Genomic DNA, 15,850 nt, shown 5'->3' on the forward strand with positions numbered 1-15,850 from the left:
TATATTTGGTCTTAGTTTTCTTTATTACTTCTATTACAGTAGGACAATGGAACAGACTGCCTCGGGAGGTTGTGGAAGCTTCTTCGCTGGAGGTTTTCAAAAGGAGGCTGGATTGCCATCTGTCTCAGATGATTTAGACACACCAAATCCTGCATCTTGACTGGGGGTTAGACTAGATGACTCTTGCGGTCCCTTCTAGCCCTATGATTCTACAGTAGAACCTGGCAGTGGGTACCCAGGATTGAGGGTCATTTAAGATTTTCATTTCACTCAACAAACATCCAGAGACATACTTTGTTAATCTTTGTGAGTGCATTCTGGGGATTAAAATCACATAACTGAGAGATAAGGCAAAGTCTTTGAATAGAATAACAGTGAGATTTTAAAAAATCTACACAGTCTAGTCTTACAGGTAGGAGAGTGTATTTCACATTGCTGGGTTACCATGGATTAATGTAAAATCACGTCCTCCAGAAATTTACACACATCCTTTAGCAAAGGCTTTTCTGTGGGATTGGGATAGAACTAGAAATAAGATAAGATCTTTTCCTTCGCCAGTGACACCCATTGCAAATGATCCAGCTCTTCACCCAAATCACGAACCAAAGATTGGGAGAGCCGTGGAATACTCACAATTGGCCAGCTATTCAGTAAAGAAACTTTTCTAACTTCTTTAGAGATGTTGTCATGATTGCTTTGTTGCTGATATTTACATAGGGGTGAGGGAGATGGGGGTGCAGATGGTGTTCTCATCGATCCTTTCAGCCAAGGGGAGGGACCCAGGCACAGACAGTCACACCCTGGTGGTGAACACATGGCTCCACAGATGGTGTTGCCAGGATGACTGGCTTCCTTGACCGCAGGATGCTGTTCTGAGAAGGACTGCTGAACAGAGATGGAGTCCACCTATCAAGGAAAGGGAAGAGTATCTTTAGATGCAGATCTGTTAATCTAGTGGGGCAGCAGACAAAAGCCCACAGGTGAGTCTGTAACATGGAGACCAGGGTGAAGGATTGGAATCTGGGAGGAACATGGGCAATCAAAATGTAAAAGGCTGTTCTAAAGAGGAGGGTGACAAATTGTTCTCCGTATTCACTGATAGAAAAGTAATGGGCTTAAATTGCACAAAGGATGGTTTAGGTTGGACGTTAGGAAAAAATTCCTAATTGTCAGGGTGGTTAAGCACTGGAATAAATTGCCTAGGGAGGCTGTGGAATCTCCATCACTGTAGGTTTTTAAGAGCAGGTTAGACAACCACCTGTTCAGGGATGGTCTAGATAATACTTCAGTGCAGGCCCTGAGCAATGTAACACAGTTGATCTAATTTTTAAGAGTAGACCAGATCACAGTTGCAGCGCAAGTTTCCAGGCAGATGAGCTGTACGTAGTGGAGGGATACTTGTCTTTCAGACTAATTTACCGTCATCTCAGGGTGTTGAGAGGATAACAGGAATGTTGATTCAGGAAACCTGAGCTACTCTAATCCTTGCTTGAGGATCCATTGTCTACTCAAAGAAAGATAATTAGCATTAAAGTACAAGGGAGAGACTTTTTGTTCTGTGTTTGTGCAGCAACTAGCACAATGGGGTCTAGTGAGTAGGGCAGTGAAAGGGGAGTCATAAGACTGGAGTCTCATGACTTCCAGTTTGTCATTTCTGCTATGTATGTTTGTGCAAGTTATTTCACCTCTCTGTACCCTTTGTCTTGTCTACTCAGGTTAACTGTCCAAGGTAGATTGTGAATGACCAGTGGGGTCCTGGTCTGAGACTGGGGCTCCTGTAATGAAAGGTTTTTTCAAACTAGAGCTAGAAACTGATTTGCCAAGAAATAACAAGTACCAGAAGCTGAAATTTCAGCATATTCTTGTTATGTGTGCAATATTATGAATGGATGGCACTGGAAATGAGAGAGACCTCCTGGTATGTGAATGTATTTTGGAAGTCTTGGAGCACATCACCAATGAAGAACTGGTTTATTAAGCAGTTCAAGTTGGCATCTGTCTACCTGTGTCTCTAAAGTGCCTAGCACAATGGGGCCCTGATTCTCATGGGAACCTGGGGTGCTACTAATTTTATTTTACTGTCTCTGAAATCAAACTCCTGCTGGGTGTAGCAAAAATGTGTTTGAGTAAATAAAGAAATGAAGAACAAGCTTTCTACCATTTGGGCCTTTCTGAACTTGGTTTTTGTTGCCTTGCTGTAGCTCACGAAAGCTTATGCTCTAATAAATTTGTTAGTCTCTAAGGTGCCACAAGTACTCCTTTTCTTTTTGCGAATACAGACTAACACGGCTGCTACTCTGAAAAAAGACTAAACACTGTCAGTATTCTTTTTCAAATTCCTTCAGTTTCCTCGGTCTGACTGAGAAAATGGACTCCAGTGTGGCAATGTATGGCTGTGCTTGCATTCACTAGTGGTTTATAATTATATGGTAAAAATGAGAAACTGGAAAATAGTGAGCTGTGACACTTTTTTGTATTTTTGTCTGATTTTGTAAGGAAGTAGTCTTTAAGTGAGGAGTAACTTGGGGGTACACAACACAAATCAGACCCCTGAAAGGGGTACAGTAGTCTGGAAAGGTTGAGAGACACTGGTTTAGAAGGAACCACAATTCTGGATTTTGTACTGAAAATGGAATATCTTATTCATATAAACTTTAGATCTTTGAGCAGCTTTAAGGAGGTCAGACCCTTTGAGGAGGTCAGACCCAATGATCACAGAGGTGCCTGCTGACCTTTAAATCTAGAATCTGACTGGATTTAAACTTCGCCTCCAAAGAAAAAATGTCTGAGCAGACTGTTTCTGAATCCTTTATCTAGCTGAGTAAAACCCGTGCTGATTTTAAAGCAGTTAGAAGAGTCAAACTTTAAGCAAAAAGAAAAGGAGTACTTGTGGCACCTTAGAGACTAACAAATTTATTAGAGCATAAGCTTTCATGAGCTACAGCTCACTTCATCGGATGCATTTGGTGGAAAAAACAGAGGAGAGATTTATATATACACACACACACACACAGAGAACATGAAACAATGGGTTTATCATACACACTGTAAGGAGAGTGATCACTTAAGATAAGCCATCACCAGCAGCAGGGGGGGGAAAGGAGGAAAACCTTTCATGGTGACAAGCAAGGTAGGCTAATTCCAGCAGTTAACAAGAATATCAGAGGTTTCAGAGTAGCAGCCGTGTTAGTCTGTATTCGCAAAAAGAAAAGGAGTACTTGTGGCACCTTAGAGACTAACAAATTTATTAGAGCATAAGCTTTCGTGAGCTACAGCTCACTTCATCGGATGCATTTGGTGGAAAAAACAGAGGAGAGATTTATATACACACACACAGAGAACATGAAACAATGGGTTTATCATACACACTGTAAGGAGAGTGATCACTTAAGATAAGCCATCACCAACAGCAGGGGGGGGAAGGAGGAAAACCTTTCATGGTGACAAGCAGGTAGGCTAATTCCAGCAGTTAACAAGAATATCAGAGGAACAGTGGGGGGTGGGGTGGGAGGGAGAAATACCATGGGGAAATAGTTTTACTTTGTGTAATGACTCATCCATTCCCAGTCTCTATTCAAGCCTAAGTTAATTGTATCCAGTTTGCAAATTAATTCCAATTCAGCAGTCTCTCGTTGGAGTCTGTTTTTGAAGCTTTTTTGTTGAAGTATAGCCACTCTTAGGTCTGTGATCGAGTGACCAGAGAGATTGAAGTGTTCTCCAACTGGTTTTTGAATGTTATAATTCTTGACGTCTGATTTGTGTCCATTCATTCTTTTACGTAGAGACTGTCCAGTTTGGCCAATGTACATGGCAGAGGGGCATTGCTGGCACATGATGGCATATATCACATTGGTAGATGCGCAGGTGAACGAGCCTCTGATAGTGTGGCTGATGTGATTAGGCCCTATGATGGTATCCCCTGAATAGATATGTGGACAGAGTTGGCAACGGGCTTTGTTGCAAGGATAGGTTCCTGGGTTAGTGGTTCTGTTGTGTGGTGTGTGGTTGCTGGTGAGTATTTGCTTCAGATTGGGGGGCTGTCTGTAAGCAAGGACTGGTCTGTCTCCCAAGATCTGAGAGAGCGATGGCCGCTATTCCTACCTACATGCCTCTAGCTTTCATCCAGATCATACCACTCGATCCATTGTCTACAGCCAAGCGCTACGATATAACCGCATTTGCTCCAACCCCTCAGACAGAGACAAACACCTACAAGATCTCTATCATGCATTCCTACAACTACAGTACCCACCTGCTGAAGTGAAGAAACAGATTGACAGAGCCAGAAGAGTACCCAGAAGTCACCTACTACAGGACAGGCCCAACAAAGAAAACAACAGAACGCCACTAGCCATCACCTTCAGCCCCCAACTAAAACCCCTCCAACGCATCATCAAGGATCTACAACCTATCCTGAAGGACGAGCCATCGCTCTCTCAGATCTTGGGAGACAGACCAGTCCTTGCTTACAGACAGCCCCCCAATCTGAAGCAAATACTCACCAGCAACCACACACCACACAACAGAACCACTAACCCAGGAACCTATCCTTGCAACAAAGCCCGTTGCCAACTCTGTCCACATATCTATTCAGGGGATACCATCATAGGGCCTAATCACATCAGCCACACTATCAGAGGCTCGTTCACCTGCGCATCTACCAATGTGATATATGCCATCATGTGCCAGCAATGCCCCTCTGCCATGTACATTGGCCAAACTGGACAGTCTCTACGTAAAAGAATGAATGGACACAAATCAGACGTCAAGAATTATAACATTCAAAAACCAGTTGGAGAACACTTCAATCTCTCTGGTCACTCGATCACAGACCTAAGAGTGGCTATACTTCAACAAAAAAGCTTCAAAAACAGACTCCAACGAGAGACTGCTGAATTGGAATTAATTTGCAAACTGGATACAATTAACTTAGGCTTGAATAGAGACTGGGAATGGATGAGTCATTACACAAAGTAAAACTATTTCCCCATGGTATTTCTCCCTCCCACCCCACCCCCCACTGTTCCTCTGATATTCTTAGAGACTAACAAATTTAATTTGTTAGTCTCTAAGGTGCCACAAGTACTCCTTTTCTTTTTGCGAATACAGACTAACAGGGCTGCTACTCTGAAATCTGATATTCTTGTTAACTGCTGGAATTAGCCTACCTTGCTTGTCACAATGAAAGGTTTTCCTCCTTTCCCCCCCCTGCTGCTGGTGATGGCTTATCTTAAGTGATCACTCTCCTTACAGTGTGTATGATAAACCCATTGTTTCATGTTCTCTGTGTGTGTGTATATAAATCTCTCCTCTGTTTTTTCCACCAAATGCATCCGATGAAGTGAGCTGTAGCTCACGAAAGCTTATGCTCTAATAAATTTGTTAGTCTCTAAGGTGCCACAAGTACTCCTTTTCTTTTTGCGAATACAGACTAACACGGCTGCTACTCTGAAACTTTAAGCAGAATGCTGGTCTAAACCTTAACTATAGTAGACCTGGAGAGGTTCACTATCATTCAAACCCTCAAGAGACCGAAGTTCAAACAACAGAAATTCATTGGCCAGAAGGCCCTATAAAAGCAGGCTGGGGATCTGAAACTAACAGTCCAAATGCAAGCTGATGATAGTCACACCCAAATACTGTTCTTATCTGGGAAATCAGACACAAGATCTGCTTTAGTTCCCGGTAGAAAAAATTAACTCCAGTAGCCAGGTTGCGTGGCATCTACTGATAGCACAGAGCTAACAGGTGCTCTTTAACAATGCCTACCACAGCCACCTTTCCATAGAAAAGTCCAAAGGTTACAGACTGTATCAATAATGATATACCAGGATCTTTGATAGAGAAACCACTTTCCCTGTGATTCTCAGGCTCTTTTCATTGTTACATTTGACTGGAAATAGTGAAGGGCTAGTTAGGTTTATCTGCAGCTCCTAGAGCACCATCTGCTGCCTACTCTGGGTAGTCCTGCATTTGTATCCAATGTCTTCCCTTTGGAGAATAGGGTGGGTCTTTAGCATCCAGTCTTAAGATTATTAATTGTATTATCATAGTGCCTTGAAGCCCCAGTCATGGACCGTGAACCCATTGTGCTAAGCTGTAGCCTTCAAAATGATTTTTTTTTAAAAAAAATCTTTTCCCCCTTTTCTACTGCAAGGTCTATTTCCGTCCATTTCATTACCAGCAGGAGCAGAGGTTTGGCACAGCCGTGACTTCTGCAGCACAAGCAAGACAAAAAGAAAAGAGATTGATATCCCCTCTGTATTTTCCACCAAATGCATCCGATGAAGTGAGCTGTAGCTCACGAAAGCTTATGCTCAAATAAATTTGTTAGTCTCTAAGGTGCCACAAGTACTCCTTTTCTTTTTGCGAATACAGACTAACACGGCTGCTACTCTGAAACAAGCAAGACAGGAAGCTCTTAAAAGAAAAACCCCATCCCCATTTGATGATGCTGCTCCCTGGCAATTCGGGCGGCCTTAGGCCAGAGCCTGCATAGGGGCAGTTGGGGGGGTGTAAAATGCCTGTGATGCGCTGGACCAATCTGCAAATCAAATTATTGACCCGGTGAAGTCTGCACTGGGAGTCTCCATTATGACAGTGAGACGGTGCTCAGTTTAATGAACAGTGCTTCTGCAGAGGGCTCGTCCCCGCTACAGACACAGCGCCTCGTTGTTTCTGCTCGACACAAGGCACACGCAGTAGAATGGCAGAGAGGTGCCTCAACGGGTGACAGGAGATCCATAAAACCCTCTGTTGTGCTGAGCCCTCCCCTGAGCTGACATCTCAAAGTGCGTGAAAAGCGGGAAGCAAGTCAGTGGGACTAGCTGGGATGTTACAATTCTCGTTGACAGGACGCCCAAAAGGGAGACAAAGAAATGATGTGACGCAAAGGGAGTTTGAACTAAAAGATCTACTGACTACGGGGCTCAGGCAGCTTGTGAGGCTACCCAAGCGAACGGGCAAATCGTTTCAAGATGAGGGAAAGTTTGTACATGGACCATCAAAAATGTGCTTTGATTGGGTCATTTAGATGAGACCAGCTTCCTAACCCTTCTGGGCAATGCACATAGCTCAGTGGGGCAGCGGCATCAGTCTCGCAGGGGCCGTTCTCTTCACTGTGGTCATCACTACGGCCACTCATGCTAGGACCTGGGGCTTTACCTGTAGCCTTTCTTGCTGACCCTGAAATGGATATTTGTTTCTTTGTTCAGACAAAGAAAGGCAAGCCAATGACATCACCAGGGCCATGGTGATGCCCTGTATGAAGGTTCTTATCTCCCCCTCCTAGCATGAGAGTTTGCACCCTCTGTCTTATTCCTTCTTCCGACATCTTGTCTTTTTGCCAGCACAGCTCTAACCTTGCAAGGCTTTGGGGCCAGTTCTCCAAGCAAAAAGCTGTCCTGGGCAGCCCAACCTCAGTGAAAAAGATTGGTCTCCCCCAAATTGGCCAGAGGAAATTAAATGTAGATCAGCCAGACACTTCTCAGAGCGGCGGATTAAAGCCAGATCCTGGGGTGTTGGACTGAGTCTTGGGACATGTACTTTGTTTGTAGCTTTCCAGCAACTGAACTGCCACCCAAGCAGGAGACAAAGCAGCATTTACCGAACTTCTTTTATCCCTCCCCTGTTGTTAATTCTATGTACTGCACACCAGGACCCCATTGTTGTGCTAGGCACTGTACAAACACAGAACAAAAGGACAGCACCGGCTTCAAAAGGTATGTCTACATAGCAACTAAACACCCGCAACTGACCCTGGTCAAGACATTAGGGCTCACTCGAGCTCTGGGACCCCATGGCGGGGGGGATGATCCCAGAGCCTGGGTTTCAGCCTGAGCCCAAAGTCTACAGAGCAATTTTTAGTCCCACAGCCCGAGCCCCAGTGTAGACATACCCCAAAAGCTGACGCTCTCAGTAACCGTGTGTGTTTATCCTGTTTTGAGAGGAGACACCACAAGAGTTTAACATCAGGGCCTGAGTGCTAACACCTCAAAATGATACTTCCTCACCAAGGACAATTGATGGCCTCTGAGAAACTTTCAAGCAACAGTTATTGTTTTTGAAAAACTTCAGACTCTAAAGTTTAGAGGCATATGCTTGGGCCTATGTGTGCATGCAGGCCTGTACACACGCACATATAGTGAAGAGGAAATTACGCACAGTGATACACAGATTAATTTGATCATTTTTATGTAAAATGTTTAATGTATTTTTTTTCTTTTAAAGCATTTAATAAAAGTTTGCATTGTCCCGTATACAGCAAGACAAACCGCCACCGTGGCAACAACACCCTGAACCCACATCCCGACTCATGTGAAGTTGGAAGAGCAGTAAATAGGTAACCGAAAGAATGCCCTCACATCTCCGAACTAATGCAAGAGGGACCTTTTAGTGCTGCACTATGACAGGTTTGCATAGCAAATAGAAAAGGAGACTATTTGAAGTACAAAGCAGTATCTGAGATTTTTATTCCATACCCTTTTTCTTGCACAGCCTGTGATTTTTTCCCCCAAAATATCCATGCCTATGCTATAGTTTTAATTACCAGTATTAGTTGTCTGGTCTGGAGTAATAGCTCTTTGTGACTGGTGTAACTTCATTGACTTTAATGGCGTGGCAGCTACTTAGTTACATTGCCAATTTTCAGACCAACCTGTCAATATTTTATCGGAAACAATAATATTAAATAACAGCCTGACAGCAATAATGCAGAAGATGTTCCTTTAAAGCACACCATCACAGGGTGTTAGGGGATGAGGTTCTTTGGTCTGTGTTCTGCCAGAGATCCCTTCTGACGTTAAAATCTGTGGCTCTATCTCCATACCTTGAGCCACAGGTATTGGAATAGACCCACATAACAGCCTAAACTCCTTCAAAGAAACAATACGCATTTTGTGTAACAAAAGCCATGTTATTGTGAGATTGTAAAGGCTTTGATTTTTTTTTTTTAAGTATGCAAAAATTATCATCACCCTTGAAACCGTGAATCTAATCAGCGCAAAAAGACAGGGCTAAAGAATTGGCATGTCCTACAAGCTGCACAGCAAAACTGAACTGGGAAAGAGAACACATGGAAGTATGGTCACTACGCTATAGGAGGTCCTGATTCAAAGCCCCTTGGCATTAATGGAAAGGCGCCCATTGACTTCAATGGCTTTTGGCTCTGGTCCTTAAAGCAGAGTGAGGACTTCCCAAACAGTATCCATCCAGCCCTTGGATTAGCTGTTCTCTTTCAGATTTCATTTTCTTCCCACTGCATTTCCTTACACATTCCATCCCTCTGTAACCTTTACATGAACAGTCAATTCTTTCTTAGTTCCCGACAGTGTGGGGGCTGAGCCTGCTGCCAGAGAACAGGCAAGCTGATGATTCAAGCTTTGCTCACATGGTACATGGTCTTAATCATGCTTTGTGACTGCGAGTGCTCTAGATCAGCGTTTTTCAAACTTTGGGTCATGGCATGTCAGGCACCGGGTCGCTCTGGTCAGCAATGCTGACTAGGACGTTAAAAGTCCCATTGGAGGTGCTGCCTAGCTAAGGCAGGCTAGTGCCTACCCGTTTCGACACCGCGCTGTGCCCTGGAAGCAGCCAGCAGCGGGTCCAGCTTCTAGACGGGGGGGTCACAAGGCTCTGCGTGCTGCCCCTGCCCTGAGCACCAGCTCCGCACTCCCATTGGCTGGGAACCGGCCAATGGGAACGGCGGTGCCTGCAGGCGAGAGTCACATGAAGCCACTTGCGCACCTCCACCTAGGAGCTCGACCTTCTGCTGGCTGCTTCCACGGCGCAGCGTGGTCCACGGTGCCAGGACAGGCGGGAAGCCTGCCTTCGCACCCCAGCTGCGCCGCTGACCGGGAGCTGCCTCAGGTAAGTCCGCACCCCAACCCTGCACCCCTGCCCCAGTCCTGAACCCCCCCAACCTGGAACCACTTCCTGTACCCCAAAGCTCTCATCCCCAGCCCCACCCCAGAGCATCCCCAGCCCAGAGCCCCCTCCCACACCCTGAACCCCTCATCCCTGTACCTCTGCCCCAGCCCTGAGCCCTTCCTACAGCCCAAACCCCTCATCCCCAACTCCGTTGGGTTGTGGGTATCAACAATTTTCTTCAACTGGGTCTCCAAAAAAAAAAAAAAGTTTGAAAGCCACTGCTCTAGATCTTTCCTGTCGAATTGCTCGGAAGGAAATACAGCCTGCACCTCCTGCCCCCAAGGTAAGGAAATACACAATGAACAGGTTTCAGAGTAGCAGCCGTGTTAGTCTGTATCCGCAAAAAGAAAAGGAGGACTTGTGGCACCTTCGAGACTAACTAATTTATTGGCACATTATGCTCAAATAAATTTGTTAGTCTCTAAGGTGCCACAAGTACTCCTTTTCTTTTTACACAATGAACAGGCCCTGCTTTAAGCAGCCATGTTGAGTATTCCCTGGACCACACTGATTAGCTCATTGAATTCACTGCTCTGAAAATGGCCTCTGTCTGTGAACTTGTAAAGCTCTGCATTGAGCTCATTGGCCACTGCCTGCTGCTCACTCCAGGGAAGAAAAGGATCATCTGTGGAAGCAAACTGCACAATCCGATTGCAGTTAGCCTTGATCTTCTCCCATTGCCAAGGCCGGTTAAAGTATCCTGAAGGGCACAAAAACAATCATCATGAAACTGACTCTAATTTCTCTGTAGTATCTTCAATGTCCTGTTTACTTCCTTATAAATTTCCAATGCAAATAAATTTCTTCTTGGGACCAGATGCAAACTGAGAGCAGTCACGGATTTAGAAGATTTCTGACTGCCCAGTGTCAAGCAAGAAGTCTCCGATTTGGCAGCAGGCATATGTGAAAGGACAGGACTCTCCTTTCAAATTATAGTGAATGTCATGCTAGTAATTTTATTGGTTCAAGAGAATGCCACACGTAGATCAGATGAGATCAACTTACCGCTCTCTCTTTCATTCTCATCTCCCAAGTCGGAAACGTAAGCAGACACTAAAATAATTGCATACACCTTGTGAGTTTCTGCAAACCTGAGAAAAAAAGGAGCCAGGTGACTAAGCCGGCTGTATATCATTCTCGTACACAATACATAGTTCCTGTCATTTTAAGCAGTTTGCACCTTTGGGAGATGGTTTTTACCTTCTAATCTATCATTTAAGAACATGAAAAAAATCCAGATTGTTTTTACATTTAAAGGAGAACAAGAAGCAGGGAACAGCAGAAGCCAAGACAGAGTAACTGATTGAATCTGACAGCAGGGCTTTACAATGTCCTTTCTGCAAAGATGAGGTGATGTTCATGTCAAAGATTTGGACAGGTTACAGCTACAGGCATGTCACCCAAGGATTTTCAGATGGATCATGCAATGCCATAGCACCCAAACTATTACATTCGATTGAGGTGGGGGTGTTTTATAGTGGTATTCCGTCCCCATTGTTACACATCCAGTTCTTCAATGGCAGATAAGAGGCCCAATACAGAGCCAATCCTGAATCCCTTATGCATGGTTCTAATCCCATTAAAAGGATTCTACTCACACTGATGTTGGGGGGGTAGTTTTGCCATTGATCTCAAGTCAAGCAGAACTGGGATAATTAGCTTAAATTGGCCTGATCACCTTAGAGTGTGAAACATGCAGCTCTGTGCAATGTCCCCTGTACTGTACCTCATGGCAGCAGCAGCACCAGAACTGTGTCCAATAATGATAGTCTGCTCATCGCAATGGAGTTCTGATTCCATGAAAGGCAGCCAGATTCTTTCTCGAGCTGTAACTGATTTTTAGAGAAGCGATTCAATTGCTTTGTGCTTCCTTATCTGGCAAAGAATGAACTCTTCCCCTCCTCCCCACCGCGGCTAGCATGTTCTGTGTGCATCTCTTTCAGGGATTTTCTCTCTCTTTAATTCTGAGTGTACTTATTGCTTGGGAAAGGGGTTAGGTTAGCAGCCCTGGAGACCAAAGGCCTCTGTTTATCCCCACTATGCATCAAGTATACACTGCAGCTATGCAAATTCCAACCATGCTACCCCACCAAAAAGTGCTTCCACATGGAGCTGGAGGTGCCAGGTGTAAGAGTCAGTGTGTAGTTTAACCTTCAAGGTTCAGTCTTTGGCCTCTTGGCTGAGATTGCCAACAAAGACACCAGTCCTGATGGTGGTGTAGTGTTGTGGACACTGATCTGCTGGAAACTGGGCTGAGACAGTGACTATTTGTCTAGAACTACTGGCAGAAATAGCGATCTGGAATGTCAGCCTTCATGAACACTTCCCCACCGAGCTCCCCAGTTTGCTCCAGCTCCTCCGGGGCCCCGTGGAATCTCTGGGGCTTGCAGGTCTTAGTCAAGCATAAACTGTCTGTGCATGAGCAATGTTTTGCATCACAGTATGTGCACGTAGCGTTCAGATGAGCATCCCAAGCCCTCTCCCGATTAAAGCATGTGAGCAGGCTATGCACTATGGATCTCCTTGTGGGCTGGGGGTGCACCAACTCCCCAAGCATGAAGACAGCCACAGAGATAGTGCATGCTCATATTCATTTTCTGGAAATATTGAGCATGGAATAAGGCAAAATAAGGGGACAAGAAAAAACAGACTTACTTGGATCAGGCATATTTCGAAGTATACACTGGAATCCAGGTATCTGTGTGGAGAATACCAATGATTGCACTGTCAAAGGTTGTCTCTTAGCAAGCAAAGTTAGACAACTACTGCATTGCTCACTTTCCTCCAAAGGGTCTTAAGGATTATAAAGATGGGCCTTGCTACAGTGTGTCAGGTTGAAAGGTTAAATGTTTGAGGTGCACTGGGGAACACAGAGAAGAGTGAGTAGCTAGTATTTACCTAGTCCTTTGAAAATGTAAAGCACTGTACACACTGTGAATTATTATACCCTGGGTGGAGGGAGATTGCTGATTCTACAAATATTCCTCATTTGAATTATCAAGAATCTCTCTCAAACATACCTTGGGGGACCAATCACTGTACTCTTGTGCTTGCATCTCACTAAGAGCAATCCCTTATTTCTGTGCTAACTTTCTCCTCCATATGATGTCAAGTGGCTGAACGTCATAACAGAAATACCTGAGTGGAATTACAGGGAACCGGGTGAGAGTCCCTAGAGGAGCAATAAAGCATCATACACTGCATCCTTCATGCATCATTCAAATCAGCGTGCTGGATCTTCCCCCAAAAGGGAGCTCTGAACAAGCCTGAGGGGAGTGGGGGGATGTTATATGACAAAGACAAGAATCACAGAGAAAGTCGCTTACTTCTAATGTTGAGCAAGGAACTTTATTAGAATAAGAAAAACTATATGATCTCTCTCTCTCTCATTCACTGCAGAAGTTCTGCCTAGACCAGAGATTCTCAAACTGTGGTCCGTGGACCAAGCTCCATTCAGATAGTCTGCGGATAGGTCCCTCTAAGGTGCGCACCTGGGCGGCCACATGTGAGAGAATGAAGGGCCACCCACCTATTTAGTGGAGCTCCGCAGGCAAGGGGTAGGTGGGAGGCGGCAGTGGGGTGAGAAGTGGGGGTGGGGAGAATTTGGGACGTGCAGGGCTGTGGCTGCCAGGGAGAAACACCCCCCCCCTTCCCAGCCCCAGCTTGGGGGCTGCCCCGGTGCGGGAGAGAGGGCACATCCATCGCATTCCAAAGGTAAGACTACTGATATTAAAATATGAGTTGTGTGCTTTTATTTGTAGAACAAAAAAAGTTTTATTATTATTATTATTATTATTATTATTATTATTATTAAGGTTTTTTTTATATAGCACTTTCATGCAAAGCGTGACAATAGTTAGCTAACGGTACAAACACCATCTGGAAAGATCATTAAGTGGTCGGCCGAGACCCTCAGCAATTTTCAAGTAGTCGGCGAAAATAAAAAAGTTTGAGAACCACTGGCCTAGACCCTTCCCCAGTCCCCCTCCTGCTTGCCAGCTATGGATTTAAAGAAAGGGAACATAGATACTAAACCTCACAAAAGGGAAGCAGAGACTGGGGCACGCAGCTTGACAAGGAAAAGAAGCCAGGTGCCTGATCCCGGGTGTTCCAAACAGCTGGTGGGGAGAAGAGTAAATAAATACAGTCAGATCAAACCTTTTGTCATCACCATGCCTCACCTCCTCTAGTCTTTCCCGCACCCATCTGTACCAGTTGGATTGCTCGATATCGCCTGACCCGTTCCCAGGCACGATAACGGCTTTAGTGGCAGGAAGCTTCTGCCGCACCTGGGACATGCTGCCGCCACACAGCAGCAGGAGGAGCAGATGCTTTTGCTGAAACAGACTAACAGGGCTACCACTCTGAAGCCAAGAAGAGGGGATCCTGGGATGGCTGGGAAATGGAGGCAGAAAGGAGGCATCTTGGGAGTTGAAGTTTTCTTGGTAGAAAAATTATTCAAAGTGTGGTCGTTGCTGTCATTTGTGGCTCTCTGAAATGAGCTAATTTAGAAACCCCAAAGAACAAGTTAATGAGACAAAAGCAACACGACAAAGACCTGAAAATCACAATGGGAGCTAGCGCCTTATCTGCTACTTGTCAATTTTGTTTGCAGTGTTGTAGTCATGTTGGTCCCAACTCCCAGGATATTAGAGAGACGAGGTGGGTGAGGTAACACCTTTTACTGGACCAACTTCTGTTGGCGAGAGAGACAAACTTTCAAGCTACACAGAGTTCTTCTTCTTGTTAATTTTGTTATTTCCATCTTTTTGTTGGATGTTTGTATAGTGCCTAGCACAATGGGGCCCGTCCTGGTCCACAATTGGGGGTCCGCAGACACTAATGCAATGCAAATTACTATTAATTATTATTTTCAGTAGAGAATATTATCAATATACTTAAGTGTGTATGCATAAATTTTAATAAGGTTTGTGTATGGTTTTGTTTAGCAGAGTGTATTGGATAGCTAATATAATTTTTGAAAGATGTAGTATAAATATATTACATAGTACAGGCTTATATTTTTGAGAATGTAATCAGCCTTTGGGGTCTCTGTCTGTATGTGAAGGTGCTAATATTGTCTTTCTTTAGATGATTAAATAAACTAGGTTGGAATGTCAAAGTTAAGGTTGCAAATTATAGTGTAATTCTGAGTTCTTTGATAAAAGCACTGAGTTGAATTGAATGTGTTAGAGACGGTGTTAACCTCATGGTATAGCTACCTATACCATTGGTGGCAGCGGGCAGATTGTTATTGTGCAGGTGTGAATGTTGCTTTAACATATGCTTTTCTTGCTTTATAGTGTTTGCATTGATGTGAGGAAATACAATTGAGCAACTTTATCTTTAAGATTTTAGTGTGGGAGTGACTATAAGGAACAGTATCGCAATGTTTCAAATATACTACCATACCCCCTGAAGACATATCTACACTGGGTGTGCTAGTCCACTTTCCTTTTGTTGCTGCCATTGTTTCAGCTCCACTTGTGGAAGCAATAACATGTATTATCTGCACCATATATATGTATTTTCTATGCATTAAGCATAAATAGTATTAAGCACAAATATAATAGCAATTATATAGCTAACATTGGCCTTTGCTTTTTATATAACCCTATTTACTTATGCTGAAGCAACGAAGCTGTCAAAATCAGGACTGATGAATCCTTTAGCACAGCACCAGAATGGGAGTTATTCTCACAGGCCAGTTCTGGAATGTTCAAAAGGAAGAAGACAAGACATATGACTATTTTACCCTGGTACAAACCTAGGAGGTACCTTCATATGCCCTTGGTACATGGAATGCATGTGTTCAGAACAAAGAGGTAAGCAGTACACCCCGGAACCAGAAAAACAAGGTAGAAAGCTGATTGTTTAATCTAGTTTCAGATGATGTACACAGTACCTTTTACTTGTAAACAGG

General features: G+C 44.3%; 1 protein-coding gene across 3 annotated transcripts; it reads right to left on the reverse strand.

The window, feature by feature from the left end:
- Window positions 1–6: 6 nt before the first annotated feature.
- On the reverse strand, window positions 7–14,329 carry RBBP9 (RB binding protein 9, serine hydrolase). Of its 3 annotated transcripts, XM_043512153.1 has the most exons (6): window positions 14,109–14,261; window positions 13,066–13,193; window positions 12,583–12,625; window positions 11,654–11,759; window positions 10,933–11,018; window positions 10,030–10,627 (listed from the first exon to the last, which is right to left on the reverse strand). In XM_043512153.1, exons 2-6 carry the CDS (start codon window positions 13,129–13,131, stop codon window positions 10,401–10,403), a joined length of 528 nt encoding a protein of 175 aa, XP_043368088.1. In that variant the 5' UTR covers window positions 13,132–13,193; window positions 14,109–14,261; the 3' UTR covers window positions 10,030–10,400. The 3 variants fall into 3 exon arrangements, with proteins under 3 accessions (XP_043368089.1, XP_043368088.1, XP_038252891.1); XM_043512154.1 differs by lacking the exons at window positions 10,030–10,627; window positions 13,066–13,193 and adding an exon at window positions 7–906 and having other exon boundaries at window positions 14,109–14,329; XM_038396963.2 differs by lacking the exon at window positions 13,066–13,193 and having other exon boundaries at window positions 10,032–10,627; window positions 14,109–14,318.
- Between the last annotated feature and the right edge of the window lie 1,521 nt (window positions 14,330–15,850).

The sequence above is a fragment of the Dermochelys coriacea genome, chromosome 3 (assembly GCF_009764565.3).
Source record: "Dermochelys coriacea isolate rDerCor1 chromosome 3, rDerCor1.pri.v4, whole genome shotgun sequence".
In the NCBI taxonomy this organism is placed as follows: Eukaryota; Metazoa; Chordata; order Testudines; family Dermochelyidae; genus Dermochelys; species Dermochelys coriacea.

What these genes read in the sequence shown, in the direction of transcription:
- RBBP9 (XM_038396963.2), bottom strand. Translation starts at nt 14,225, where the DNA reads ATGTCCCAGGTGCGGCAGAAGCTTCCTGCCACTAAAGCCGTTATCGTG. An exon ending in GGTGCTGCTGCTGCCATGAG is followed by an intron (nt 11,019 to 11,653) that starts GTACAGTACAGG and finishes TTTTTTTCTCAG; the next exon opens with GTTTGCAGAAACTCACAAGG. An exon ending in TGAGAATGAAAGAGAGAGCG is followed by an intron (nt 10,628 to 10,932) that starts GTAAGTTGATCT and finishes TGTGCCCTTCAG; the next exon opens with GATACTTTAACCGGCCTTGG.